The sequence below is a fragment of the Trichoderma camerunense genome, assembly GCF_050948025.1.
Source record: "Trichoderma camerunense strain CBS 138272 chromosome Unknown V8C40scaffold_21, whole genome shotgun sequence".
Lineage (NCBI taxonomy): Eukaryota > Fungi > Ascomycota > Sordariomycetes > Hypocreales > Hypocreaceae > Trichoderma > Trichoderma camerunense.
The window spans coordinates 511,860-538,266 of NW_028145349.1; the positions used below are offsets into that span (position 1 = coordinate 511,860).

The following is a 26,407-nucleotide window of genomic DNA, read 5'->3' on the forward strand; positions in this document are numbered from 1 at the left end:
TAGTTTAGTACCGTTGTTACTGGTTTACCAGCCCGTGTCATAGGGGCAAATCCATGCCATTATCACCGGTATCAAATCCGATACAGCGGGTTTCGGTATGTGCCTTGGGTAGGTATTTAGTATCGATTCTAGGCACTAAAGTAAGTGGCCAGCTGCTAATAGGTACTAAGCTAGGACAATACTCGTACTTGTGCCTTGTAAGCCGCCTTCTCGGGCCGTCAAAAGATGCAAATACACAGACGTCAGGGTGCGGATAGCAAGGGGGCAATGGTAACTCATGCGCGTCCGTCCATCGAAATCGCCAAAACGATGGCCATCGCCAATACCGGCGAGTCACAAGATGTATGGCAATGTAGCAATAGTAGTAATATACATGACGAATTCGCATATATACATGCCTGAACAAAAGATCCCCGTCCCGTCCGCCGATCCCCACACTCTGGCCTTATACAGGCATGTTTCTTTGTTTCCCCGTCGTGTCTTGCCTTGTATTGTCTTGGCTCTGGGTCTCAATGGTCTGTCTGCCTCGACTCGAATCGCCTCCCGTCTACCGTTTCAGCCGTGGAGGATACGGTCGCCATCGCCATCGCCACCCCCATTCTTGGGGTCGTAATAGACGGAGTCGGGACAGGTGCTTTTGGCGCCGTCCGGTGCAGAGGCGACAAACTTGCCATCTTGCAAAGAGCCCTGGACGTTGAAGTGATACCAGACCTGGTTCAACGTCTTGCCCTCGCAGCCCAGGGTCACGTCTGCGCCGTGCTGCTGGGAGAGCGCTGACTGGATGTCCTCCAGGGCATAAGATTTTGAGCCGTCAGGGGTGATGCCGGCATCAGCCAGCCACTGGTAGGTAGGCAGCGTCTTGAACAACGACACGGTCCTGGAGAAGAAATCGGCAGCTTCCTCGGTGGGGACGTAGTCATCGTAGCAGCCGGGATCCAGCGTGGTGATACAAGTGCCATGTTTACCCCATTCGTGCTCCCAGAAAGATTCGTCATTGCCTTGGTAGTCCTTCCAGTAGGTCTGCATGTAGTGGAGGGTGTCATCGGCACCCATGGCAGTCAAAATGTCAGTGATGTTGGAATATGCCCGGCTGGCATCGCACGTCTGGGGAAATGAACCATCGCAATTGTCCGGCCAGAGCCCATGGATGGTCCAGGAATCTAGCAAGCACCATTAAGCATTCATCCCCACTTTGGGAGGTAATATTGAGTTGCATCGTGCTAGGCTACAGGAAACTACTTACCAGCAGGGCCGGTGGAGGGGTCGGTATCCCAGAATTGAGTCTGAAGCAGCTGACCAGATGGGATGAAGCAGCAAGTGTCGTCGACGGCGGTAGTGTTGTGGCATGAGAGTGGAGTGTTGCTGGCACAAATCCTAGAGGCTGCGGCTGCAACGGAAGCCAGCATGCTCGTAGCCAAAAGAGAAATGGACTTGTGAGAAGGCATTTTGACTGCGGTTCTACGGAAAAGAGCCCCCGGCTTCTGCCACGATGAGTTGCTTTTCTGTCCCTTTTTTTTGTCTCTCGCCTCTCTTGTTCCCTAGTTACTCTCTGCCTGATGAGTTGGGTATCCGATAGACTTGACAAGCAAAATAACGACGTTGAGGAGTCCTATTTAACATTGAAATGCCCCAAAGATCAGCAAGTATACATTTACAGCAGAGAAGCGCTGAGGCGATCATTGGACGGGGCTTGTGACGAAAATGGTAGGTGTCATGATTTTTGTCAATCATTGGCGGATGATCGGAAGATCTACCAGGGTAGGTGCCGATTCACATGCAAGCGGTAGACGAAAGAGGCGATTCCGCAAAGGAGAGACTCACTTTGATATAGGTTAATCCGGCAGATGTAGGTTGACTTGATATTGTAGGTAGACATAGGGAGAGTAAAAAACGGAGAGTGCTTCTCACGAGCTTTATAATGTCCAGTATAGATAGATTTGGATACCATGCTGACGTTTTAGCAATTTGCAGTTTCAACTCGATTCGCAAGGAAAGCACCATGAAGAGCTGGTGATTGGAATCGTCTTTGCCAGAGTACGGCAAGCAATTGGCTTCTTGCCCGTCCTAGTGAAACAAACTCTAGCCATGGGCATTTCATGCACCGACTTTGAGTCTTGTCAATGGCCAAAATCCTATGACCTAGCGCCCGGAAGAAGCTCCCATTTCAGAAGGTTAATTGGCAGCATATAATGAGATCTGCGGATCGGCTGCGTGTTGTTAGAAAAAGCGTCGCTTGATCTCCCTCTAGCGGTCCAAAGTCGGCAGCTGCGCGGGCTCATTCGCTGGCTGCGCGCCGAGGCATTTCATCAGGATGCGGCCAATTGCAATGCATGATGGCAGCAGAGTTTCAGCCCATCCAGCGGCTTTGAAGTCGGCGCATTCACATTGGCAAGTCGTTGAAATTGACCGTGTTCCACGGTGGATAAGGTGGGTTTTTTCGATAGTTGAGGCGCACCGCAACATGGTGTCATGTGGGAGAAATCGGATCCTGGAGCAGAGCAGGCCAGGCCAAGTTGTGTGTGTGATGTGATGGATGGGCTGACGGTTTCTCCAGCTCCGACGATTTTCAGCGGCCAATTTTCAATTCACGCTAGGGCGGTTGTGAAGCGAGCTATCCGGAGTTTTTGAGATGTGAAAGATGACAGGAAATAAATTCCAGTAGCCGATCTGGAGCAACGTGATTGCGGAGATGCTTATACTTGGCTTAGCATCGAGGTTGAGGTTGACGAGATGCCGGCCGTAGAGAAACAAACAAAGCAGTAGAAGTAAAGAGCACGGATTCTTCATGTGGTTGGAGCAAGGACGCATTGGACAGCCCAACAACATACACTGATGTCACGTGTTGCATATTTGCCATCTGGCATGTTCTATATCAGGCAACACGAGGCATTGACAGCTCCGAGTAACTCGTACGAGTATCACCATCATCTTCCATCCGGCTTCTATTGGAGTTGTATTGGGTCGTGTAATTGGGTACAAGCACATCAGATAACCTCAGCTCAGGGTCGCAACACAGCGCTGCGGGATATATTACATAACCAATTTGCTAGGTTAATTCTCCGTCCGTTTCTCAACGGACCCTCGCAACCGTTTCCACCTCAGACTTACACCAACGCCGGCTCGCTACCATTTAGCGCTTGTTCCCCAGCAAAGCTAAGCTAGAACGGCAGAATGGGAACAGGGATTCCCACAGCGAGGCCAGACCCAAAGTAGAGTTTTGATGAGTTTTAGCACTCGGGCTTTGGTAGCATCGCGTGTGCTAAATCTCCCCTCTCCAACTCCAAAGTCGGGGTTGTTGAAAAAATAAATTGCGTTGCGGCGATACACCCTCAACACCTTTCGGGACCTGATTCAATGTTTCCTGCAGGCGGGCCAGCGGCATCACACTTGGACACAATGTCATCGGGAAAAAAGACGACAGATGATGCTACCTTGGCCGCCGACGGAGACTTGTACACATGGAGGAGGTCTGAATGCATCAACTCCCCAACCCAGTAAGAGCTGCGTGATGACAAGCAAGAGGAATCGCCTAGTAGTTTCAGTAGTTGATGTTCTGTTTAGTAGACTCTAGGATTAATAGACTATAGGATAATATAGCTAGTTGAGGGTTAGTTTTCAACTTATAACTTGATCACTTGATGTCGAACCGGTGACGATGAAGAGGAGGTGGCGGCGGCGGAGGAGGAGGAGACAGAGGAGAAGCATGAGAATGTATCATTGTTTAACACGAACAACTACCCTGGAACTCGATACGAAGACTCGGACAATAACACGAGGTTTGTACAGTATGAGAGTCGTATTACTGTTAGATACTCCTACTAACACTACTAATACTCCTATTATATGGGCTCTGCTCGTAATGCTATCAAGGTACAGTATGAAGCAGGTACGTACTCGGCAGCGTGTAAGCGCGATCAGTTCCCCTCCCCCCTGACCCGCGAATACCGGTGACGATAACCGCCACCGCATCACTGCCACGACTGAAATTAAGACGGGCAGTTAAGATTGGCAAAGAGGGTGCTGTCGATGCCGCCGTGAACACGCAGATACCTGGCAGGGGGCCCTGTCCATGCCTCCTCCGCGCGGTACTCGATACATGACGATGCCCACCTCCCCCGGACTTACACAGACTTCACGCAACCTTGAAGCCTTTTCGGAGGCTCACGATCCATGTACCTCGTAACCAAACGGCTTCCCGCAAGGCACCGGACGGTCCAAAGGTCACTGCCACACCATGCAAATAGCGCCGAAATGGGACGCTGGGCTTTGCCCCTGTTTTCAAGCTCGAGCGAGTTGAGACCTGCATGTGGCCAGCGGTACTCGGGCCGAACCCCGGAGTTTTGCAGCCAGTGACAAGGCCCCCGACAAAGGCCAAGTCCACCAGCTATTGATCCGCTGCCTATAATGAATTGAGCCTGGAGGGTTGAGTTTATGCATCAAACAAACCCAACGATGCGACGATGCTACGGCCGAGCAGCCTTTATATTGTCCCAATGCGACCCTGATTTCTGTTTCCCCATGCTGTTCCTACCCCTAGCCTTGTCGAAGTGCGAGATCTGTCAAAAAGCTGTCACTCCGGAGTATATTTCGTACATCCATCTCCAGGTTTTCCCCATTTCCCCATTTCCCCGTTTCCCCGCCATATGTTCAAAACCCGGTTCACGCCCTGCTTTCCTCAGGTGCAAACGAACGGGATATCGTCCGATGTTGCGGAAACAGGCCAGAACGCGTGAAATAGAAACGCCGACGAGGCAGAATTTTATTGCCCAAATCTTACCTGTATCATGTAACTCGTATCATGACAATTTGCCGTTCCAGCCCAATTGAAACCAAACCATCCAGCTTGGCTTCCTTTTTGTTTCTCCAGGTCCCAAAACGCCACCGCGGGGAAGACGAACCTGGATCGACAAGGAACAAAAGCCCGGCATCCCGAAAAAGGGAACGCACAAACAACCTTCATGGGCCGACTCCAGCTTTTGGAGAAACCATCGGCAGCTCCTCCGTTACGTCGCTCGTAAGGACAGGAGAATCGGCTCGACTGGCGGACCAAAAGGAAAAAAACCATCTTTTGTGGTTTTGGGCAGTTCAAACTCGTTTCGTATTTTTGCAAAAAAAGAGTCCATCGACATGGTTCTAGACTTAGGCTTTCCCGGCAATTGGCAAAAGGTTAAAGTCAGAAAACAGGCTTAAAACTCCGATTACAAACCAAGGCATTTGAAAGTGTCCTGATCATCCCGACGAAGATGGAGATGTGATATTATTAAACTTGTTAACCCGACAATTGATACTCCGTAGAGCTCGCGCCCTTCCCTCCCACACGGAGGAGAGGAGAGGAGAAGTGAGGAGGAGGAGAAGCAGCGAGAGGGAGATCGTCACTCCCAGAGCTGAAGACCAATTGAAGCTAATCTACAAAGTACTTGGGGGATCAGGCCATGCAATATCGTGAAGTGGTCCATTGGCAATTAAGGGTAAGTCAATGGTCTGCTCATCCCAAGCTGAAGACGAAAAACGCTCATCCTCACCACAATCACCCCATTTTGTTTTGTTGTTGCAATTGTCGATGCCGGTGCAATCCGCATGGCAGACAAAAAAAAGAGACAGAGGAAGAAGAGAGAGAGAGAGAGACGACATGGAAAGTTGTGGGGGTGTGCTAATTGACGAGATACTAACCAATTGCCTCTTCTCACAGTCACTCAATCAACCAGCATTCTCCCTTGGTCCGTCCCCAGACGCAGCGAAACCCCACGAACGGCCGAATGAATATTCAAGGACAAACCGTGACGCTGAAGCCGGAGCTAGACCTGGAGCTCAATGGCAGTTGCAATGGCAATGGCATTGACAATTCCCCCCTCTCTCTGCCCTTATGCGCACGAGTCCATGTGCTTGCTTGCACTTGCACCGCTACTGTACGGCAGACATAACTCCGGCGGGCATGTGGCCATCTCACAAACAAGATTTATCTTCTGCGGCCGACAGACTGGGGGTGTGTGTGAGTCTCTTCCCAAGTTCCCCCTGTCCGTCCGTGGCCCGTCCTGCTGTGCTTGTGAGGGGACGCGGACGCCCCCCATAATCTCACGCTCTCTTGGGAACGACTCTAATCCACGCCAATCTTTTGCTTGCAGTTCGACAAGCCGTTTGGGTCATGCTCATGCCTCTTAGACCCACGACGACACGATGTGCTTCTGTTGTTTTGCGGAGAACCATCTCCATCCCCACGGCTCGGCGGCAAAAAAGAGACAATCAACTGTCCCCAGGTAGGCTGAACACACGGGCATGAATTATGACATGTAACCCAAGCGAATCTTCGGCTGCTTGCTTCTAACCCGCCCGTTTTGCCAGGTTTCTCCCTGTCTGTTTGCCCCATGGGCCGTCTTTTTTAGCCTGCTGGGCCGTTGCTCCGCTTCTTTTCGCAAGGCATGGCAATACTAATACTAGCTCTGCCTGGGGAACCTCTTTTGGCTTTCTCGACGAAAAGCTCAGCGACTTCGGCCCATGGCAATGGCTTCTCAATTTCCCTCTGGTTTTATAAGATAAGCAAGAGGCCCAACGAGCAGCGGTTTTAGCAGCGGGCCACCGTTTTTTACTCTGTTCTGCGGTATGTCATCTTACAAGCCCTTTTTAATTTCAACGGCCCCTTGTCCCCCAGCAAAAAAAAAAAAAAAGTCCGTCATCGTTCTTGCTGCTCTGCATACGGACGGTACTGTATGTTTACAAGGGTGTGGAGAATGCAGACAGACGCCACGAAAAACACCAAAGAAGCGAGCCAATTCCATCATCTTCTCTCCTTCTACCCGTTCTCGTTTCCCTTCCCGTCCCTTCGAAAGAGAGAGACAAACTGAGGGGAAGAAGAAACCAAGACCCCAGAAGCCGAGAGAGAAAGAGACGAATGACCTACTGACCCCATTCTCTCCAGGCCTAGACAGGCAAAACGGTCCCTCCCCTGCCTGTTCACGTGTGACTCGGAATGGCCCGCTTCAAACGAGAAAGACACCTCCCTCCTTTCCACTAGCAGTACGACGGCGTGGACACAGTTGCGGCGGTCCAAATTTACCCCAACATCGAACCCGGGCCTCCTTCGGCGTCTGGAACCGAGCCCGATATTAGAAGAGACCAAGTGACGATGAGAATTACATACAAGGGCCGAAAAAAAAAGAGGGGAGAGAGAAGGGCGGCAAGCCAGCCGAAAAGACGGCGTCACGTCAGTCAGTCATTCGCTTCGTTTTTCTCTCTAAAACAAACACCAAGAGAAAGAAAACGCTGCGTTTGTCTGTTTTCCGCTTGGCGTCTTTCTCTTTGCTCTCTTTTTAAAGGGCCAGGGGATGATGACGAAATTGAAGACAAAAAAAAGAGCCGAGCTAAGGAAGGGGGCGAGCGAAGCGGGCGCATCAAGATCGATAAAGTGAGTCCTTTTTTTTCTTTTTCCTTGCAAGGATTGTTGCTATGGCCCCTGTCTAAGATGGGTCGGATCGTCCATTGTCCAAAAACCAAAAGACAAAACGACGAGATCAACGACACAGACGACGTGAATTGAAGAGGTAGGGCCAATTGTACTTGTTTTTGAGTCGCGCTCATTTGTGTAAGTTCCTCAAACTGTAGAAATCCTCTCTGTTTTACTTCCCCAATTGAGCGAGCACGTAATCTAGTTGGCCAATTCTACTTTTCTTCCTCGCAATTCATGCCTTATCATGTCATTCCAAGTCTCAGTGACATGCTCATACACGACGCCATCACCCTTAGTGCCCCTATAGTAGATAGATAGAAAGGGGAATCAATGCTTTAGACTACATCTGCTACATGTAAGATAACGGCACTACTTTCTCCGCCGCTGTCAGCTAAAACGTTACATGGACCGCAAAAGGCCAGCATTGCGACAAAAAAACAGGGTATCCAGAGTTTACATGGCTTGGTCCTACAAACTACCACTAATTCACCCAGAATGAAATCATAATCATAATCATACGGGTACGCCTTGATGTATTCCCCCATTTCCTGCTAAAAAGAGCTCGCAATCCAAATCAAGTACAACCACAAAGTAGTATGTGAGTAAACATTACACTTTTGGTGAATTAATGCAGAAAGAGAGAGGGGAAAAATAAAACCCCGAAGTCTCTATTCCAGCCCAGACGGTAACCACGCATTGAGCGTCGTCAAAGACTCGGTAAGTGAGTCAAAGGAGCTCAAATCCGGGTTCTCAACCCCTACGCCATCTCCCCGACCATTATTAAACATAAAGATTTGGTTTCCAGGTCCTGCCTGCTGCCTCATATCCCAGCTTCCGAAGCTTTGGTGCAGCCGCGCCGAGTCATTCAACAGCCACTCGCGACTGTCCATGTTGCCTAGGTTTGAGGTCTGGGCTTGGGGCTGGTGATGGCCCATGTCCGATGAGATGTGGCTCTGGGCTGCTGGCGACTGCGAGTTCAATGGAATCCCCAATTGCTGCGACCATCCCAGTATATCTTGCAAGTCCATTTGCGCGGGATCCATGCCCATACCACGCTGATCCGGAAGAGGGTTATTGTTGCCCAGGGACATGGGTGAGTCCATCGTCAGCCGCTCCTCGATAGATGTCTGTACTGCCGGCTGAGCTATAGGCTCTGAAGTTGGGTGCCTCGTAAGCCCATACTCGAGCCTGGGAGCTTGCACCGCCCCTTCATCTGAGGTCACCGGTGAAATAGGAACCAAGTTGCTCGATCCAGGAGAGGGAACTTCGGACGTGCTGTAGTACTCGAATCTCTCATCTGTTCGTTTGAGGATTATGTCGGCATCTTCTGGTAGTTCGCATTTCCATTTTCGTGCCAAGACACTGAGAATGCTTAGCGTCCGTCTCGCGCAGAGCCAATCCTCGGCAATCTCTTCCAGATGCCTTAGACCATGGGTCAAATCTCGCTTCGCCGTCTTTTCAGGCAGATTGAGCAGGTGAACCGTACATGCGCTGTGTATCATGTAAACTGCAATGTTGCATATCTGCCGAAGGTTCCAAGACTTTTTATATAGTCGCATCAGCTTTGAAATCGCACCGGCATTTGCCGTGCATATTCGTCTTGGTGATATATGTGATGGCAGAGGTGATGCGGCTGGGGCATATTTTAAGAAAGGTCTGAAGAGGTGAATGTATTGGAGGTGGAAGAATGAGCTAATGGAGAATCAAAGTCAGTTATTCCAATATTCCCCTCCTGATTATAGTTGTAAATCGACGGGCGAACTTACAGCATCAATATCACGTTTGGCAGCAAGCCTTCTTTCGGTTCAAACTCCTTGGGCAGGTTCTTCCGCCATTCCTCAAGTCGTTGGTGGAGCTCGCCGAGCTTCTTCAGCTCAAGAGATTTGCTGCTAGCTCTCTTTATGTGGCTAGGGTGGTAGAAGAAGACGAGTATGTCACTGCTGATTTCACATAGCTTGGACAAATGCAGAGCAACCGCTCGTGTCCTCGAGGGCTGAGCAAGAGACTCGTCGAACCCTTTATCTGTAAAAGGCGCCCACAGCGCCGCATCTTCGTCAGGGAAGACGTCAATCTTGGAAACGGTAAATGAGTTCCTTGGGAGCTGTGGCAGCCGGCCCAGGTAGTTGGACCAGGTCTTGTCGAATAGGAAACACCCCCAGAAGGTGATGCGCCGGGCATCTATTTCCTCCTCCGACATGTGCTCCTTATCCAAGCCCTCTACTTCGAGGTTAAGGCCGATGTCGAGAGCCATTCGGAAGCTCATGCCGCTATACACCCAGCCCTTGGCCTCTCTTGCACAGCCCGCTTCTCTCACAGACATTAGTGCCAAAGCTTGCACGGTCACAAGGCGCGGCTTCTCATACTCGTCATTATCAACAATGAGTCGCTTGGCCTCGGCAAAGAAATGGTCTCCTTTGGTCCTGCTGTCGCCGGGGATGCCAAAGGCACCTGGGATATCGGTGAAGTGGCAGCCGAGCGCTAACATTGCGTTTACTAATAGCGAAGAACAGTATGCCGTGCCTTGGGCCAAGCCCGCCTTGCCTCTCATGAAGTCGCGCCAAAATAGCTTGCGTGAGAGTGTGGTGAAGTATGGGTAGTGATAATTAAAGTACATGTTCATAAGGTGCATGATGAGGCGTGGATCGGTGGTCACTCGGGTCCATGACGTGATGGGGTTTTCGCAAATGCCGGGCTCAGAAGGTGAATCGTAATCGATACCATCGTGGTGAGGATCTCCTAGATAGATGAGATGAGAGGTGCCGCCGATGAAGCGCACTGAGCCATTTTCGAGCCGCAGCTCTCCCATCTTGCCAGCGAGCTCCTGTTCTCCTGAGATGGGCAGGAAAGCCATGGATGATTCGTCCAAATTCTCATCAAATTCTTCTTCCTTGGCTTCGCCCATTTTTAAGAGCTCCTGGGCTACTGAGTCGAGATTGTCGCATGTTCGAATCTTGTTTACGACGTCTGGGACTTCTTCTTCGGTGGCATTCAAAATGGCCTCGACAATGATTTGCAGCGTCGAGCTCTGGGCTTTCATACTGTCAACCTTTTCTCGGTACACTCCCTTGCGGCGGTGATCCGAGTTGGGGTTGTAGATACACTCAGTGCCATAGACGCTGGAGCAAGCGGCGCAGCTGGGCAGCTGGCCATCGCATTTCGACTTGCGCCGCCTACAAGCGACGCAGGCGGTGCTGATGCATCTTCGCTTTTGGTTGTTCGGGTTGGTTCCTCGACGAGACTTTTTCTTGGCCTGGGCAGCGGGCGTCGAGCCGGCCGAGGAAGAGGCGGCAGTCAGGTCCATGCCCTCCATGGCGGGCGAGGAATAGGGTTCCGGCTATGGCTAGAGAATCGAGATGCGAATTGTGTTGTGTAAGATGGAATCGTCAAGCCGAGCGCTAGCATTGAAGGTGCCGGCGCGCGGCGTCACATCGACTCTGAGGTGAGTCTGCAGGGATGAAATGCAGGGCGGAATGGCTCCGGAACGAAAGTCTTGGATAAATCGCCCGTGGCTGGTGATTCAGCCGGAAGATGTCGTGATGAGGAGTCGCCCAGCCTTTCAAGTCTCTAGGTAAAGGTCTGGTCGATGCCCTCTATTGACTTGTCATGATACGCCCTGCAGCTACGATGTTGAATCAATTCAGCAGTCGGTTGCTGGTTTCGGCGCTTCCGGAGGTCGGGAGGCTGTCCGCAGAGGAATGCGGGGAGACTCCAGATCAGATTGACTCTGCGCAACGGGTGAGACGGCGGCGCAGCAGGGGAGGAGCTTCTTATACGCAATGGCGAAAATCGCGCTCAATTTGAGGGTGTGACTATGGGGATGGAGCAAAAGGAAAGAGGAGGAAAAGGTCGGCAAGGGTGTGATGACGAGAGTTGAATTGAGGTTCCGGGAGCGTGACTGACTGACGACATGCGCCTCGAGAATTAACGGCCTTCCTTTGCTCCATACGGGGCTCAAGCCGCCTCAATGCTCTAGAAGCCTTGCGCAGCTCCAGCTGCCACAACATAAGCCAATCCGGCATTAGACATTGGTGCTTTGTCAGAGCCTTTCCTGAGACCCTTCATGCCGTGCCCGGGCGGCTCGCCGTAACTCTAGTGGCGAGTTCCGCTAGGTCGGAATGCGGCCGCTGCTGCTAAAGCTTGGGATCGGCAGAACGGGTGGAACGGGGGTTTAAGGCTGGAGCGGCTTCTTGAGGCTCGCCCTCTTTTGCCTCATTTAGATCCTCAACTTTCTGCAGGTCTCGCGGGAGGGTAAAACCACTCAATCGTCCTTTGTATTGTTTAAGCTATCTATACGTGTATCAACTGACCTCTGGTGACAGGCATATGATCCAGCGTAATAAAGTGGTTACATACCGAGCCCAGCAAAACCACTCACTACTCGGGACATCATGGACGGTTGTCGGTGTGCCGGCATCCATTTATTTCAAATTCCTGATTTTCTCTCCCGTAATAACAAACGTAAAAAGTGGACAAATCCCGGGCCTCGACCAAAACTCGGGATTGGCCAGAACAAGTCAGAGGGATTAAAAAAAAAAGAAAAAACAGGGCTGATGGACTGATGCAAAGTAGCACGATTATAAAGCAGGGTCTCGTTCTTTCCCCATATTTCGACGCGGAGAATTTAATGCCATCGGTCAGCGAGTAACCGAAGCGAGCGAGGCAGGCGAAACCGAGCACGGCCTTGCCGGAATTGTACTACAAACTACACCTTTGATGCCCCGTTGGGACTAGTGATGAGGACTTTTTGCGATTTCCTTGAGCTTTAACGATGATTTTCAAGGTTAATATTTAAATGGCTATCCATTGACCGCTTACGGAGGAGAGGAAGCACATGTGAGCAACATTGGGATGGTGTGTGAAATATCATAGGCGCTATGAATTACGCGCTTGATTATAGTTAACATGGAACACAAATAACGCAAGACATAAGAGGTAAATCAGCGTTTGAAAGAGAGCTTTAAGTTGCCAAAAGCCTTAATTGGAGGGATAAAACTAACAAGGCACCCAATAAAAGACCATAGTCTGTATTTGTTAGGAAAGAAAAAGCGCGGCTGTCGTAGTGTTTTACCTATTCGAAACACACACAATCGGTGTTCTAGCGCGCCTCTGTGACAATTGCCTAGTTTGTTTAAACACTCCGCTATGCGAGTGTAAGAGGACATGACTAGCAACTTCTGTTAATAGCTTTCTCATGTGACGACGCATTTGTAGCTCGGCTGCTACCGACCCAATAGCAAATTTGCCTCACTGTTTGTCATTGGCAAGTAACTCGCCTCGGGCTTTGAATTCTGACAAGAGAGTCTAGAGCTGCCATTAAGAATAAACTACTCAATTAATGATATACTCCTGATGACTCATTTCATTCTTCGCCGAATTTTATTATTCGCCTCATAGGTACTAGGCATTGATGGAGAAAACATTCACAATCAGTGCTCAGGTCTGTTCAAGCTCTCATATCATAGTTCCTTTGTATATACTATTACATTGCCGAGGTCTGGGAGGAAACCCAACCCAGCCTCAACTTTTATCATCATACATAGCCTACATGGACTGTAATCTTTCTCCTTTTCGCACTCTTTCGCAGAGTTATACATCATATACACGCCACGCCACCCTTCCCAAACATTTCTAAACGCCATCCCTCTAACCTCGCTCAAGGTACCAGTTGTGGGTAAGTTGACTAGTCAAGTAGCTGAAAGGTGTCGGCACCTCGGCCATGCCCTTTCGAGCGACCGGGTGTCGTAAGTAGACGGCAGCGCAAATGTTGGGGTTGACTTCGAGGTAACGGGGGATAAAAGCAAACGCCGACATGTAGGGTCGGGGCCTCCACGGGGTGGCGTATGGTTTCGAATCGTCAACGGGATTCTCTTCGTCCATTTGAAGCAGCCGGGCAAGCTTTCTCATCTCCTCTTTGGATAACTTAGCATCACCAATTATCTTCTTGGCCTTGGTCTTTTGCTCATCTGATAGGCCCTCCAGACCCTTCTCAACCTCTCGTTCTCTATTGACCGCTGGCTGCGCTTCGCCCTCCTGTGAGGTGGCTTCGACAGCCTCGGCCTCGGCCTCGGCCGCATTCTCAACCTGGCCTTCTTTCAGGTCAAGCTTCTCAAAGCTCTCTCGCATAAGTTCGTGACTCTTCATCTGTAATTGCAACTCGTCAATCAGTTCCACAACATCCGCCTCGCTCTTCTCAGGATGTGAGAGGAAGCGCTTGGCATCTGCACGGAAGAGACGGAGCTGCTTCTTCTCCTTGGCAGTGAGCTCCTTGGGGTTGTTCTTCAAAATCTTCTTGACGTCCTTCAACAGAAACTTCAAGGCCCTGTTGTTCAACTTCCATTGGGCCTCGGGAGTCAATGATCCGGCGTCTTCGCTTGCGGCGGCCTCACCCTCGGCAGCCTCAGCATCAGCTTCGGGCTTGTCGCCTTCAGTCTCTCCCTCAGCAGCGGCCTGCTCAGCGGTAGCATTGCCGCCCAACTTCTTCACAGCATTCTGCAATGCTTTATCCGCCTTCTTTTGTCTTGCCTCAAGGTTCTCGTGAAGTCGCTTGTGCGCATCTGCTGCCTTCTGCACGCCGGTGCCGTACATGACCTTTTCAATGTCCACCTGAAACATGTCGCCGGGGTTTAGTTGATAAGAGGGGTGGACCATCTGCGTAATCATGTCAGTACATGCGATATTCACTGCGCACATCGTAAATATAGCTGTAACAAACCTTTTTTCCATTGACAGTAACGGCTCCGTGGATGACAAACTGGCGTGCTTGACGGACGCTGCTGGCGAATAGAGCCCGAAAGACTGCGGTATCCAGCCTCCTCTCCAAAGGCGCAAATGTCATCTGCATGTAAGGTGTCATGTTGTTGAATTGATCCGACAGCAGCTTGTTCACATCGCCAAAGAGCGGCCTCCTCCTTGAGCGTTCCTGAGTGCTGAGTGCGGGAACCTTGGAGAATGTCTCGGCCGTAACGTTTGACGTAGTCAGGCCGGAACCACGACCGGCAGCCTGCTCGGAACCATCATGCGCCGCCAAATACTCTGGTGGCATGTCCACAGCAGAGAGGAGTCGACGGGAGAAGAGGCGCACCCATTTCTTCTCGGGAATGTGCTCTCCGTGATACGATCGAGTCTTGGCTTTGGCCGCCCATTTCTGCTGGAAGAAGGTAGGAGTGCCTCGAATTTGGGGTTCTCGACCTGTCTGGCGGTACAGGTTATACAGGTTGTACTTGTTCCATGATTGTCGCAGTTTCTGTAGGGGTTTCAATATCAGTAACCAGGATCCCCGCCATCACACGAGCTCAATCCCCGAGCCGTTGCCCGTGGCTCTGGCAGTATGACCAATGACAAGATATCTCTAGACTTACAGGGCGAGCTAAACTGTAGAAACGGTACGGCTTTCTCATCTTGGCGAGCCGACCGGTGACAATTGCGGCTTGACAAGATCACTGAGGCCGTTGTTTAGAGCTCGATATGTGGGTGTCATTTTTTCTGGTGGTGCCACGCAGCCGACATTCTGCCGAACGGTGTGACGCTCCCGCACGGGCTCACCGAGGCCACCGAGCAGCCACCGAAAGCGGGGCCACTCAACGCGTCCCAGCCCACTTCCCTTAATGAGACGCGTCGAGAGTTTTCTATAACAGAGTATTGCAGATTGTAAGCCAATCACTCACTACAACTGCATTGGATTTGGCTGGTGACATTCTCGATTTCTTCCCTTCTTTCTCTGTATATTTTGAGCGTCTCTTATTTTTCTCAGCATTAAACCAAAAACCTCGCCAAAATGCTGTCTGCATCCTCACCAATTACCTTTCCGAGCGACCCCCCGTCTCCTCCAACAAAACGCGCCAAACCTCATGATGTTCAATATCCTACACAGAAGCCTCGCGTCACCGGACCGTTTGTTGACTCTGACTCTGAATCAGACACAGAGAATAGACCCAGAGCAAATTCAAGATCTCCTTCCAAGAGGCGTAAGATAGAGGTCCAACACGGGCAGAAGCCACAGATCCCTGTACTCGGTGCTCGAGATGCGAATAGAGATGGCAGTAGCAACGTCCTTCCCGTGGAGCTCCCAGAAGGCAACCACACAACAGCCGTTACAATTCTCACCGAAGATACACAGAACACTGCGGCACAGACAGGGCCTCGTTGGTCCCAACCAAACTCACTGCTTACTACGCCAATCTTTGGAATCCGGTCAAAAACTACTTACAAGCTAAAGACATGCGGAGGTGGTGAGGTTACGATTAGGGAGCGCAAGGAGGTTGTTGCGCAGTCTTACGAATCTATGGTGGCGGCCAGATCGAAAACCAAGGAAGGGCGGGCGAAACGAGACTACTATGGCGTCGATATACACAACCTCATCAACGCAGCGACGAGCGAATTGGCCGAGAAGCAGCAAAACCCTCCATCTCCAAATACAAATCAAGCCATTCGATCTATGGAGGCTGCATCTATATCCGAAAAGAAACCTAAAAAGACGATGCTATGGACCGAGAAATACCGCGCAAGAAACTTTATGGATCTGTGCGGAGACGACAGCACAAATAGACTGGTCCTACGCTGGCTGAAGAAATGGGATCCGTTAGTTTTCCCGGGAACGGCTAAAGCAAGACCCAAGGTCCAGAGACGCAATGGCCCTAATTTTCAAGCTGAAGAGGAGAAGCCCCATCGAAAGATCTTGATGTTGACAGGACCGCCCGGACTGGGCAAAACAACACTGGCTCACGTCTGCGCCAAACAGGCGGGCTATGAAGTGATAGAAGTCAATGCCAGTGATGACCGCAGTCGTGACGTCGTCAAGAATCGAATTCGTACTAGTCTTGGAACGGAGAGCGTGAAAAACGTAAGCAATCAAAAGGCCCTGAATGGGCCTCAGAAGGTTGCCAAGCCTGCTTGCGTTGTGGTTGACGAGGTTGACGGCGTGGTGACGGGATCCGGCGCTTCGGGAGAGGGCGGCTTCATCAAGGCCTTGATTGACTTGGTCCTCATCGATCAAAAGAACTCTTCAGGGGTAAACAAGTCTTATGATGGGAAAAAGAAAAAAGGAGACGATTTCCGCCTGATGCGTCCTCTGATCCTTATATGCAACGACGTCTATCATCCTTCTCTGAGGCCTCTCAGGCAGTCGAACCTAGCCGAGATCATTCACGTCGGTCGACCAACACTGGACACTGTAGTTGGTCGCTTAAAGACGGTCTTTGAAAAGGAGGGCATTCCATGTGACAAGGATGCAGCACGCAAACTGTGTGAATCGGCGTGGGGTATGGCCAGCGGCATTGACGCGAGAAGGGGACAAGAAAGCACCGTGCAAGGCGATCTTCGAGGTGTCATGGTCGTGGGTGAATGGGTAGCTTCCCGATTCAAGGTCTCAAGTCTGAGTGACAACCAACGCCTCACCAGAGACTGGATTGAACGAAACATTCTCCAGGACCTTGCTAACGGCTCGGCGGGGGCTCGTGGGCTTGGCCGAGGCAGCGTCAAGGATATCATCTCTCGCCTCTTTCAAGAAGGCGGCGGCTTCCCCAAGCAAGCGCTCAACTTAGCCAAGTCCAAGACGCATCACGAACAGCCAAAAACGGAGCTTGGTTTTGGAGAGCATCAAAAGAAGTACGCCATGGAGTGTCTTCGGCAGATGGTTGATTCCAGCGGTGAAATCAGTCACATTGTAACGGAGATATTCGCAGAGTATCCAAACCGCGAGTTCAACGACGATTCCTACCTCTCGAAGCCGAACCAGGCCTATGACTGGCTGTACTTTCACGATGCCTGTCAGTCCAAACTGTACGCCAGCCAGGAATGGGAACTTGCGCCCTACCTAGCGCAGCCTGTCCTGGCTTGCCATCATCTATTTGCGTCACCCATTCGGCATTATGCCAACGGCATGGGATCGAACAACAACCAGCGATCTGGTGTTCCGGGAGAAGAAGAAGCCGGCCCTACGATTCCCTTTTCCGGTCCGCGCGCCGATTATCAGGCATTTGAAGCAGAGAAGCAAACTCGTGCACAGCTGCAGGCACTCCAAGCCCAGCTCAGCCCAACCATGATGCGACTCTTCCGCAGCGCAGAGGACGTGTCGACGGAGTTCATGCCCTACCTGGCCCGCATGCTGTCGCCCGATGTGAAGCCTGTCGTCGTCGGCGGCAGCCAGGGCACCACGGCAAGTGTGCGCAAGGAGAGCGAGCGAGCAATGGTCAAGCGTGCGTCAGAAGTGCTCGCCGAGGTGGGAATTGCCTTGCATAAAGGCAAGATTGAGAGCGACGTCGTGTCTAGTCGCGGCCCGCAGTTTGTCTACCGCATGGAACCGTAAGTTTAGCCCCTTTCCCAGTATCTCACTAAGCCTGTGTATATAAGTCAACGAGCTAACAGTCCATTTCATAGTGACATTGATTCCCTCGCCACCTATGAAACAGCCTCTCTCTTAACATCCCAGCCCCCAACTCGCTTCGCTGTTCGCCAGGTCCTCGACCAAGAACTCCGTCGCACTCTTGCCCTCCGCGAGACACAAGCTCGCCAAGCACGCTTCCAAGCCGGACGCACCACCGGCGAGGGCGACCTGCAGCAGCCGCTCATTCAGTCGACACAGAGCCAGAAGGACGATTCGGCGGTAGTGGAAGACGGGTTGGTGGTGAAGAAGGACTTCTTTGGGCGCATCATTCAGGCGCAGCCGCTGGCGGAGGTGACGGGCGGGTTGGCGGAGAAGAAGGCGGCAGGGCAGGAGAAGGTGTGGGTGACGTTCCATGAAGGGTTGAACAATGCGGTGAGGAAGCCGATGACGCTGCGAGAGTTTTTGAGCGGTTTGTGATTTGAGATAAGGGGGATGCTGTAGATGGATGAAAACGTTATGATATTGGACAGTTTTTATATGATGAGGAACATACTGAGTGCTAACTAATGCGGAGAGCGTTGAAATCAAATAGATTAGACTTGTGTTTATGGAATATACAGCACTCAAACTTCAACAACGTTAACTAAAAAGAAGATATTTTTTCATTACATCTATTGTCATGGTAAATTCATCACTAATATAAAAAAGAAAAAGAAATCTAGGCATCTTTGGCCTCCTATTCCATCCACCAAAATAAAAAATCATATAGTAGTACCACCCTTTCCCCCCATATACGCCACTGGCTCTCACTCATTCTATGTCGCACCGTTTATTTTCCACCATTTAAGCAGCCAGTCCAGCGCCCTCGTGGTCGGCACTACCACCACTCTCGCTTCCAGTTGACTCCTCATCCTGGACATACTTGTCCCAGTTGGCCAGGACCGCTCCAATCTTGGGAGAGTTGGTCAACTTGTACACATCCTCAAAGTACTCCTTGGTGAGAGCAAAAGGCTTGGCCGTCACGTTGGGGATGTACTTGCCCACCAGCTTGGACGGGTCAATAGTCGTCTTGTGGATCTTCTTGAGCAAGAATGATCGGAAAGGCTTGACACCGGAGCGCAAGAAGGTGGAGTGGAAGGGCACATCGATGCCCCGGAGAGGGATGGTGGCAAAGCCACGCTCCAGCTCCAGAGGCAGAGGCTTCTTGAGAGTTGCCTCAGCGCATCCGCGGATAATCTCGCGCAGAGCACCCTTGGCCTCCTCAATGTTGCTGCGCATCTCCTCCACGTCAATCTTCTGCATCTTGAGGAAGTTGGTAACTCCTCCAAGAGTATCCAGAGCGCGCAGATCACCAGCGCAGACGTACTGCATGTTGGCAATGTTGTAGTTGACAATCTCCAGCAGCCAGCCAGTCTCCTCCGAGATGTTGTTCACGACAAACTGAAGCGCCTCCTCGTTGAACGTCTTGGAGATACGGCTGGGGTTGACAGCACACATGGAGTAGTTGGAGCGACCAGAGGCATCACGTTCGACAGCCACTTGCATCGTCAGACCACGGTAGAAGACGACCGAGACCAGACTCTCAATGGGCATGACGTCAGCCAGGGCAGCCAGGGCTGAGTATTCACCAAGAGAGTGTCCGGCAAAGGTGCTGTCTCGGGGAACAAGTCCCTTGGACTTCATGTCCTCGAAACTGGCCTTCTCCATCAGCGTCAAGGCAGGCTGGGTAAACTGCGTTGCCGACAGGAGACCGGTGGGTGACCTGTAAGTGTAGAAAGTCGTCTTCTCGTCAATGTCCTTGAAGATTCTCTCCGACTTGACAGTGCCATCGGCAGCCACAGTCTCAAAGGTCATGGCCATGTAGTTCTGGCGAATAGCCTTACCACGAGGACCACCAAAGTGCACAGTGAGCTCCTTGGGGTTGTTCTTGACAATGTTGGTGATGGAGAAGCCTTAAAAGGACCAGTTAGTAAAGAAAGACGTGAATGTAAAAAACAAAGTAGCAGTAGGGACTTACCATAGTTGTCGAGCAGGTACTTGTCGGCACGGTCCCAAACCTCCTTGGCAACAGGGCTGCTGCCATAGAGATCCATACCCATACCTTGCTCCTGAGAACCTTGTCCAGTAAAGACGTAGGCAGTCACAGGCTGCTCCACCTCGGCCTCACCCAGCAGAACCTTCTCCTCCGTCTCGGCGTTGATGGCCTCGAGCTTGATAATCTTGCGGCCCGTCACCATACCCACGTGCTGCAGCTTGACTTGGATGGCGTCGTTGGGGAGAACCATGCCGACCAAGGAAGCGTGGAAGCTACGGACTCGGCCAACGTCGTTCTCGGCAGCCCAGGTCTCAACCAGGCTTCGGACGGCAGCACTGCTGTACATGCCATGGGTGATGGTGCCAGGAAGGTTGGCATACTCTGAGAAGACGCGAGACACGTGGATGGGGTTGTAATCGCCTGACACACGTGCGTATGTCTCGTTGGAAGCGGGTGCTCGGAGCTGCAGGGGAGTTCTGCCGCTCAGGGGAATGGCATTCTCAAAGTTGATCGGCTGGTCCAGCAGGGTACCGTGACGCTCAAGGTAGTCAATCACGGGGTTGCCGTGAGACTCACCAGCCTCGTAATCCACGCTGGCGACCTGGATGACCTCCTTCGTGGGAAGCTCCAACAGGACCTGGCCACGAGTTTCGACGCTGCTGAAGACGCTCTTGTTCTTGAAGCGCACCAAGCTCTGCAGGCGGAATGTCAAGGTCTGGCCCAGCAGGTTGATCTCGTTAGGGATCTCGTCCAGGGTAAACCACTGCTTGGATCGCAGCACGGCCACATCCTTGGTGGTTGCCAGGTGCACCTGGACGGGTGTCTCATCCTTGCGCTGGAAGGTGTTCTCGTAATCCGTGTAAGCACCACGGTACAAGAACTGAGAGGTGACCTCCATGACCGGCTTGCCATCTCGGGTGATGGTGCCGCAAACCTCAACCATCTTACCCGACTCTTGGTTGATGACGGCGTTGATCTGAGCCGTAGTCGTCACCTCGTCACCCATCTTGAGCGGCTCGGCGCCAGGGATCATGCGGAAGCCGTTGGACAGGTGGACCAGCTTCAGAAGGTCACCGTCAATGGTGCGAGGGAAGATGGGCTTCGTGATGGCCTTCCATCCAAGAACAATAGCAAAGTCCATGGGAGCATACATGATCTTGCCGGGTCGGTTGACGAAAGCCTCACCGGTGTTGCCAACGGCATGAACAAAGTCGTTGATGGCTTCGGCCGTGATGGTGGTGCTGCCTCCGTCAAACTTGCTCGTGACCATGGCATCGAGGTCCAAGGCATCATTGCCGAACCAAGCCTTCCAGTAGAACTCCTTGATGCGGTCGTTGCGACCCTCCATAACTTCACGGATAGGTGCGTAACCAGCATCGGGGTGGTAAGTGAACTTCAGAGGCAGCGCAACGGGAGTTCCCAGGGCGGTGGTCTCTTTGATCATGTTGATGAGAATCTCGTTCTCGCCATTCAGCTTGACCTCAATAACATCCACGTACTGGTTGTGTCTTGGCTGCTCCTTGACGACAATCGTGGTCTTGGAGGGCTCGTTGGGGTACTCGATCTCAACGAACAGGCCATGGACAGGGGCAAAGATGCGTCGAATGGGGTTCGTCTGGAACTTCTGGCCCTGCGCGACGACGTCCGACATGAGAAGAGCATGTCTCCAGTTGCGCTTAGGTCCCGCAAGCAGAGACAGCCAAGAATCAAGCGAGGGCATGGCGCTGGCGGGAGATGAAGCAAGGCGGTAGGTGTTCTTGTGAGTGTCATAGCTGACGGTGAGGCCCTCAACATCAAGAGGAATCTCCGTCTCAACAAGCTTGCCACCAAAGTACTCGATGGAAGGAATAGTGGTCTCATCGTCGTTGTAGAAGTCCTTGGTCAAAGACGCAATGTGGGAGTTGTGAATGTTGTCAAGAATGTCCTGGATGGGCTCATCAATGACAGTGGAAAACTTGGCGGCGGTAGGGCCCTGGAGAATACAGGTTCGACCAACATCCTGGCCAATGACCGCGTCAAGGTCTTCAGACTGCCACAGGGAATCCTTCTTGAAGTAGAACTCAAAGTTCTCGTCAAGGGCGGGGATGAAAGTGACAGGCTTCTGGCCGGGTCGCAGGCAGAGGATGAGGAAGTACTGAACGTCCTGTGCGTTGATGATTTGGTGCTCAGCCTCGGGGTAGCTGGCAAGGATTCGATCAACAGCGCTGTAAGGCTCCTCAAGGTCGGCGTAGCTCTGAAGAAGAGAAGGCTGGCCAGACTTGGTGGTGAATCGCTCCTCGACTCGGTGGATGAAGTCTCCAGTCAGACGAGTGTAGGATCCATCGATCCATCGAGACTGGTGCTTGACGTAAAGGAGCTCAACCAAGCGTCGAACAACCTCTGCGTAGGTCATGTCCTCGAGGTCCACAGCCTTGCCATCCTTGTTGCAGCCGAACCAGACCTTTTGGAAGTCGTCGTTCAGCTTCTTGATGATGTAGTCTCGGTTCTTCTTCAGCTCAGCAACTCGCTTCTCCTTGGGGATGTTGAAGATCTTCTGGTCCATCTCCGCCCAGAACTTGACACCGCGAGTAGCCAACTTGTGGATTGGCTCGCCCATTTCGGAGCGCACGGTGATGACACCACCAGCAGGGCCCTTGTAGGTCTTCTCCCACTCTCCATCGTCAAGACCGGGAGCGTCGATAATGGCCTGCTTGGCGTTCTTGCTGGTGTGGGCCTCCTTGGCTACCATCATGCGGCTACCAAACAAGCAGCCGTCGAAGGGCATAGGAGGGTATCCGTACTTCTTGGCCCACTCACCAGTGATGTATGGGTAGGTGTCATCGGCACCGCCAAAGCCACTGCCAGCGACCAGGATGATGTTCTCCTGTCGTCGGATGCGGCCATACATCTGCAGAACAGGCTGGTGGAAATCCTCGAAAGAGTGGTGACCACCGCCACGGCCACCCGTCCACTGCATAATGACAGGGAAGGTAGGGTTAGCCTTGGCAATGTTGATGACGGCCTGGATGGCCTCGACTGAACCGGGCTTGAAAGCAATGTGCTTCAGGCCCAGAGTCTCGATGTATTCCTGGGCAACCTCGATAGAGGGCACACCGGCACCGATTGTCAATCCTTCAATTGGCACACCTTCAGCACGAAGTCTTCCAAGGAGAGGGATCTGCCAGCCCATTGCGCGAGGGTTGACGTAAATGAGGTTGACAGTAATACCACGGCCCGCAGGGATGGCCTTTTCGATCTTCTCGAGCGCAGCAGTCATCATCTTGGCATTGAAGTAGCCACCACCAGCAAGCTCAATGTGGTATCCAGCGTTCATGGTAGCCGCAACGAAGTCCCAAGGAACGGTTGCAGGGGTCATACCGGCAACCATGACGGGAGGTAGACCAAGCAGACGGCTCATCTTGGTATCAACGTACTTTCGGCCGCCCGAAGTCTTGATCAGGCGTGGGCCATATTCCTTGACCCAGTCGATGGCAAACTTGACGGCGTTCTCCTCGTCTCTATCGAAGATCTCGGGCTTGTATCCAAGTTCGCCCATAGTGCCCTCGATGGTTCCGGCAAGGATGACTCGGATGCCGGTACCCTCCTTGTTTCGGCTCGTCAGAGCTCCAAGACCAGAAACACCTCCGGGACCAAAGTCCAGGATGTGAGTAGCCTGGGGGAAGACGGTCGCCTTCTCCCAGTTGACAGGATCCCGTGTGATTAACCGAACCAGGGCTGGCACGATGTTGCCGCTGACTTCGGTACGGATATCCTTACCGGTGTTGGTGTCATACACCGGGATGCCCAAGGCACTGGAGTCGATGCTAACATCCTTCAGATCTTCATCGATGATGATGGTGGCATCCTCCAGGTACTTGCTGTGGAAAGGAGCTGTGATGGGAAGGAATCTGTTGGCAAATCGAACCTTTCGCTCGGTGTGAGGAACTCGGGTCTGGTCGAGACCAGTCGGGGCCTTAACCTTGCGAAGCTGAGAGTTCAGACCGTACAATGAGGTGGGAGGGCCCGTAACAACCAGGTTGCGAGGGCTGTTGATGAGAGAGACACCGATATGACGGTGGGCTGGAAGGTATTGGTTTGTAGCATCAATGTGCTTCTGAACCTCCTCTTGAGACAGGTCCCGGATGCTCAGCATGGGAGTAGGAGTACCTTCACCGTGCTCCTGAGACTCTCGGAGCATGGTTGGGGTCATGGATGTGGTGGGGAAAGCCTGCTGGCTTCGGGTTCCAATCCAGAACAGAACGGTCAGGATGGAACTGGTGATCTCGCGCCAAGAATCCCAAGAGTCAGCCGCCGCGGTAGCAGCAGCCATGACAATACCCTGGGAGTGACCAGTGGTTCCGCCGATGCGTTCCCTCAGAAGACCAGGGTGAATACCCAGAACCTTGCAGGTAACTTCGTAGTGCGCCATCTGAACCAGCCCAATCAAGGGAAAGCTGACGGGTGCAGTGATGAGGTAGTCAACGTCTGGGGTGGCCTCTGGTCTGTGTAGCCATTGCAGGATATCGAGCCCCTTGGGGAACATCTTCTCCGCGCTGGGGTGGTTGGAGAGAGTCTGAAGAAGCTCGGCAGCATTTGCAATGAGCTCTCCGACGAAGCTTGAGTACGTCTTGGAGATTTGGCGAAGCTCGTCAAAGTACTCCTCAATATTGCCCTGGCCGCCAAAGATGGTGTAGATCTTGGCCGAGTTGTCGTCAGCAGCCCTCAACAGAGCAGACTCATGAGGCTTGATGGTGCGGTTTGAGACGGCGCGAGCAATGTAGTAGCATCGAATGACCTCGAGCTTTTTTGACTCGATTCCAGGCAAAGTAGCGGCCAGAGCGTGGACCTCGTTGCCCTGGAGGTAAGCTCGCTCAAATTCGTTGAGCAGCAGCTTGAGGACCTCCTCGTAGGACCCCGCCGCATCATCCTCTCCCTCCTCCACCTCAGAGGCAACAAAGCCCAGATATCTGGCCACTAGCTCGGGTGTCGATGAAGGCTCGTCATCTTGAGCGAGCTCGTCGGTTGCCGGAGGTAGGCTGGCAACAAACCGATCTTTCAGTTCGGAGGCGTGGAAGTGGAGGTTGGTTGGAACGAGAAAGGAGGTTTCGAGAGAGCCGTGAGAGAGAGTCAAGGGTCGCAAAGAGGCACTGGATCGAGGAGTAGAGATGCCCGTTTGAGGGCCAGTCGCAGTACCGTACATGATGGCGGTGTGAAGAGGGTATAATGAGGGTTGAGTCTGCGGGGTAGAACACGATCAGTGGACTGGGTCTTTATTTTTGTTTATTATGTTTCGTGGGCATCCATGAGTGACAAACCTGAAGCAATTGACAATTATTAGGGCAACAGACTGAATGTCACTCTCGTGCCTTGTCTACAATTGCAAGTAATGTCGAGAGAGGTGTGCAAAGCCCAACCCAAACAAGGAAAATTTGTTGCCTGAAGAATCAAAGTCTTACAGAGGGATGGCAAAGGGAAGGGCGGGCAAGCTTGAAGATGCGGGAGCAATGAAGCAGAACCACACCAAGCAAACACGATGAAGATAAATGAAAAAGAAGAAGAGCAGTGCCACCACTATGAAGGAAAAGATGGGAAACCCGGACGAGAGGAGGGGGGGAGGGTTGAAGCCGAGATTTACAGTCTAGATGCCGCTCAACGTCCAGAGTCGCGGCGGCGCTAATGGAAAATTCACAAAGCGACTACTTTAGCACCCATGGAGGTACGCACAGGATAACAAGTACACAGCGTGTACATGGGCCAGGTCAGGCTCGCCATTCGCAGTGACCTCACAGAGGGAGCTTGCAACAGACTCGCCAACTTTTTTAGTTCTGTTGGGGATAAGTCGAGAATTTCCCCTTGCCCCAGCTGGGCTGGACCCCACCATGGGCAGCCGAATGTACCGGTACAAGGGTCCGATTTTGGGGAGGGATGTCGCAGCAAGGAGTGTTGAGTGTGTGCAGCCACGCAAAGCATGTACATGCACTATCACTGTCTTAGATACAACCACAATGTCTTGTTTGGTGGTGAAGGTGAGTTACAGGTACACGTTACACCAGAAATCGAGATCCAAAACAGAAGCCGTTGTTAGTTGATGAGATGGATTGCCATGCATGGCAGACTTGATCGACATCATGATAAGGCACGGAGAAATCAGGATGAGGATCAATACGCCGCCTCTTCATGGCGAAAAGCCACCACATGGAGTCGGGTGTTTCTTTTTCCATCGAGCTGAGAATCGATTTCCCCAATGTCCATGGCGTGTCTTTTGATATCCAAATGTGCTCTTCATGCTGGATCCGAATCCAAGCTTTGCCAAGTGACGATGGACTTAAGGTGGGATGCGAAGAGTATTTCCTATACAGGCAATGCCAACTGCTCTCAATTGCCGAATGAGACGGCATCCGGTGGGAGGATCAGTAAACAAACAACTCGATTGTGATGTGAAATCATCATCCTTTGGGGCTTCAACACTTTGATTCTTTCTCTCCGTAGCAGTCATCGTTGCCAGTTGAGTAATCCTCAACCCCCAGGGATCATTGTCCAACGATGCTACTGAGCGACATTCGCGAAGCTTCATGCTTCAGCTAGCATCAATAAAGGTTCTTTTCGGACATCCGAGGGAATGGGATCCTGA

General features: G+C 52.0%; 5 protein-coding genes across 5 annotated transcripts; 1 reads left to right on the plus strand and 4 right to left on the minus strand.

Moving 5' to 3' along the window:
* Nucleotides 1-121: 121 nt before the first annotated feature.
* V8C40DRAFT_256074 (T2 family ribonuclease) lies at nucleotides 122-1,822 on the minus strand. Its single transcript, XM_083218198.1, has 2 exons — nucleotides 1,244-1,822; nucleotides 122-1,160 (listed from the first exon to the last, which is right to left on the minus strand). The coding sequence occupies exons 1-2, from the start codon at nucleotides 1,443-1,445 to the stop codon at nucleotides 556-558; spliced, it is 807 nt and encodes a 268-aa protein (XP_083068719.1). The 5' UTR covers nucleotides 1,446-1,822; the 3' UTR covers nucleotides 122-555.
* Nucleotides 1,823-7,840: 6,018 nt separating this feature from the next.
* On the minus strand, nucleotides 7,841-11,000 carry V8C40DRAFT_114096 (transcription factor domain-containing protein). Its single transcript, XM_083210838.1, has 2 exons — nucleotides 9,208-11,000; nucleotides 7,841-9,133 (listed from the first exon to the last, which is right to left on the minus strand). The coding sequence occupies exons 1-2, from the start codon at nucleotides 10,749-10,751 to the stop codon at nucleotides 8,110-8,112; spliced, it is 2,568 nt and encodes an 855-aa protein (XP_083068720.1). The 5' UTR covers nucleotides 10,752-11,000; the 3' UTR covers nucleotides 7,841-8,109.
* A 1,879-nt stretch (nucleotides 11,001-12,879) lies between these two features.
* Nucleotides 12,880-14,895, minus strand: V8C40DRAFT_256088 (mitochondrial 37S ribosomal protein uS4m). Its single transcript, XM_083218199.1, has 3 exons — nucleotides 14,800-14,895; nucleotides 14,154-14,684; nucleotides 12,880-14,089 (listed from the first exon to the last, which is right to left on the minus strand). The coding sequence occupies exons 1-3, from the start codon at nucleotides 14,836-14,838 to the stop codon at nucleotides 13,085-13,087; spliced, it is 1,575 nt and encodes a 524-aa protein (XP_083068721.1). The 5' UTR covers nucleotides 14,839-14,895; the 3' UTR covers nucleotides 12,880-13,084.
* Nucleotides 14,896-15,081: 186 nt separating this feature from the next.
* Nucleotides 15,082-18,407, plus strand: V8C40DRAFT_256089 (uncharacterized protein). Its single transcript, XM_083218200.1, has 2 exons — nucleotides 15,082-17,740; nucleotides 17,816-18,407. The coding sequence occupies exons 1-2, from the start codon at nucleotides 15,216-15,218 to the stop codon at nucleotides 18,237-18,239; spliced, it is 2,949 nt and encodes a 982-aa protein (XP_083068722.1). The 5' UTR covers nucleotides 15,082-15,215; the 3' UTR covers nucleotides 18,240-18,407.
* V8C40DRAFT_256090 (acyl transferase domain-containing protein) lies at nucleotides 18,334-25,473 on the minus strand. Its single transcript, XM_083218201.1, has 3 exons — nucleotides 25,092-25,473; nucleotides 19,780-25,012; nucleotides 18,334-19,714 (listed from the first exon to the last, which is right to left on the minus strand). Exons 2-3 carry the CDS (start codon nucleotides 24,974-24,976, stop codon nucleotides 18,606-18,608), a joined length of 6,306 nt encoding a protein of 2,101 aa, XP_083068723.1. The 5' UTR covers nucleotides 24,977-25,012; nucleotides 25,092-25,473; the 3' UTR covers nucleotides 18,334-18,605.
* Between the last annotated feature and the right edge of the window lie 934 nt (nucleotides 25,474-26,407).

What these genes read in the sequence shown, in the direction of transcription:
- V8C40DRAFT_256088 (XM_083218199.1), bottom strand. Translation starts at nt 14,838, where the DNA reads ATGAGAAAGCCGTACCGTTTCTACAGTTTAGCTCGCCCT. An exon ending in TCTACAGTTTAGCTCGCCCT is followed by an intron (nt 14,685 to 14,799) that starts GTAAGTCTAGAG and finishes AAACCCCTACAG; the next exon opens with AAACTGCGACAATCATGGAA. An exon ending in TTACTGTCAATGGAAAAAAG is followed by an intron (nt 14,090 to 14,153) that starts GTTTGTTACAGC and finishes ATGATTACGCAG; the next exon opens with ATGGTCCACCCCTCTTATCA.
- V8C40DRAFT_114096 (XM_083210838.1), bottom strand. Translation starts at nt 10,751, where the DNA reads ATGGAGGGCATGGACCTGACTGCCGCCTCTTCCTCGGCCGGCTCGACG. An exon ending in CCAAACGTGATATTGATGCT is followed by an intron (nt 9,134 to 9,207) that starts GTAAGTTCGCCC and finishes ATTCTCCATTAG; the next exon opens with CTCATTCTTCCACCTCCAAT.
- V8C40DRAFT_256090 (XM_083218201.1), bottom strand. Translation starts at nt 24,976, where the DNA reads ATGTACGGTACTGCGACTGGCCCTCAAACGGGCATCTCTACTCCTCGA. An exon ending in GTACCTGCTCGACAACTATG is followed by an intron (nt 19,715 to 19,779) that starts GTAAGTCCCTAC and finishes GGTCCTTTTAAG; the next exon opens with GCTTCTCCATCACCAACATT.
- V8C40DRAFT_256074 (XM_083218198.1), bottom strand. Translation starts at nt 1,445, where the DNA reads ATGCCTTCTCACAAGTCCATTTCTCTTTTGGCTACGAGCATGCTGGCT. An exon ending in CCCCTCCACCGGCCCTGCTG is followed by an intron (nt 1,161 to 1,243) that starts GTAAGTAGTTTC and finishes GGTGCTTGCTAG; the next exon opens with ATTCCTGGACCATCCATGGG.
- V8C40DRAFT_256089 (XM_083218200.1), top strand. Translation starts at nt 15,216, where the DNA reads ATGCTGTCTGCATCCTCACCAATTACCTTTCCGAGCGACCCCCCGTCT. An exon ending in TTTGTCTACCGCATGGAACC is followed by an intron (nt 17,741 to 17,815) that starts GTAAGTTTAGCC and finishes TCCATTTCATAG; the next exon opens with TGACATTGATTCCCTCGCCA.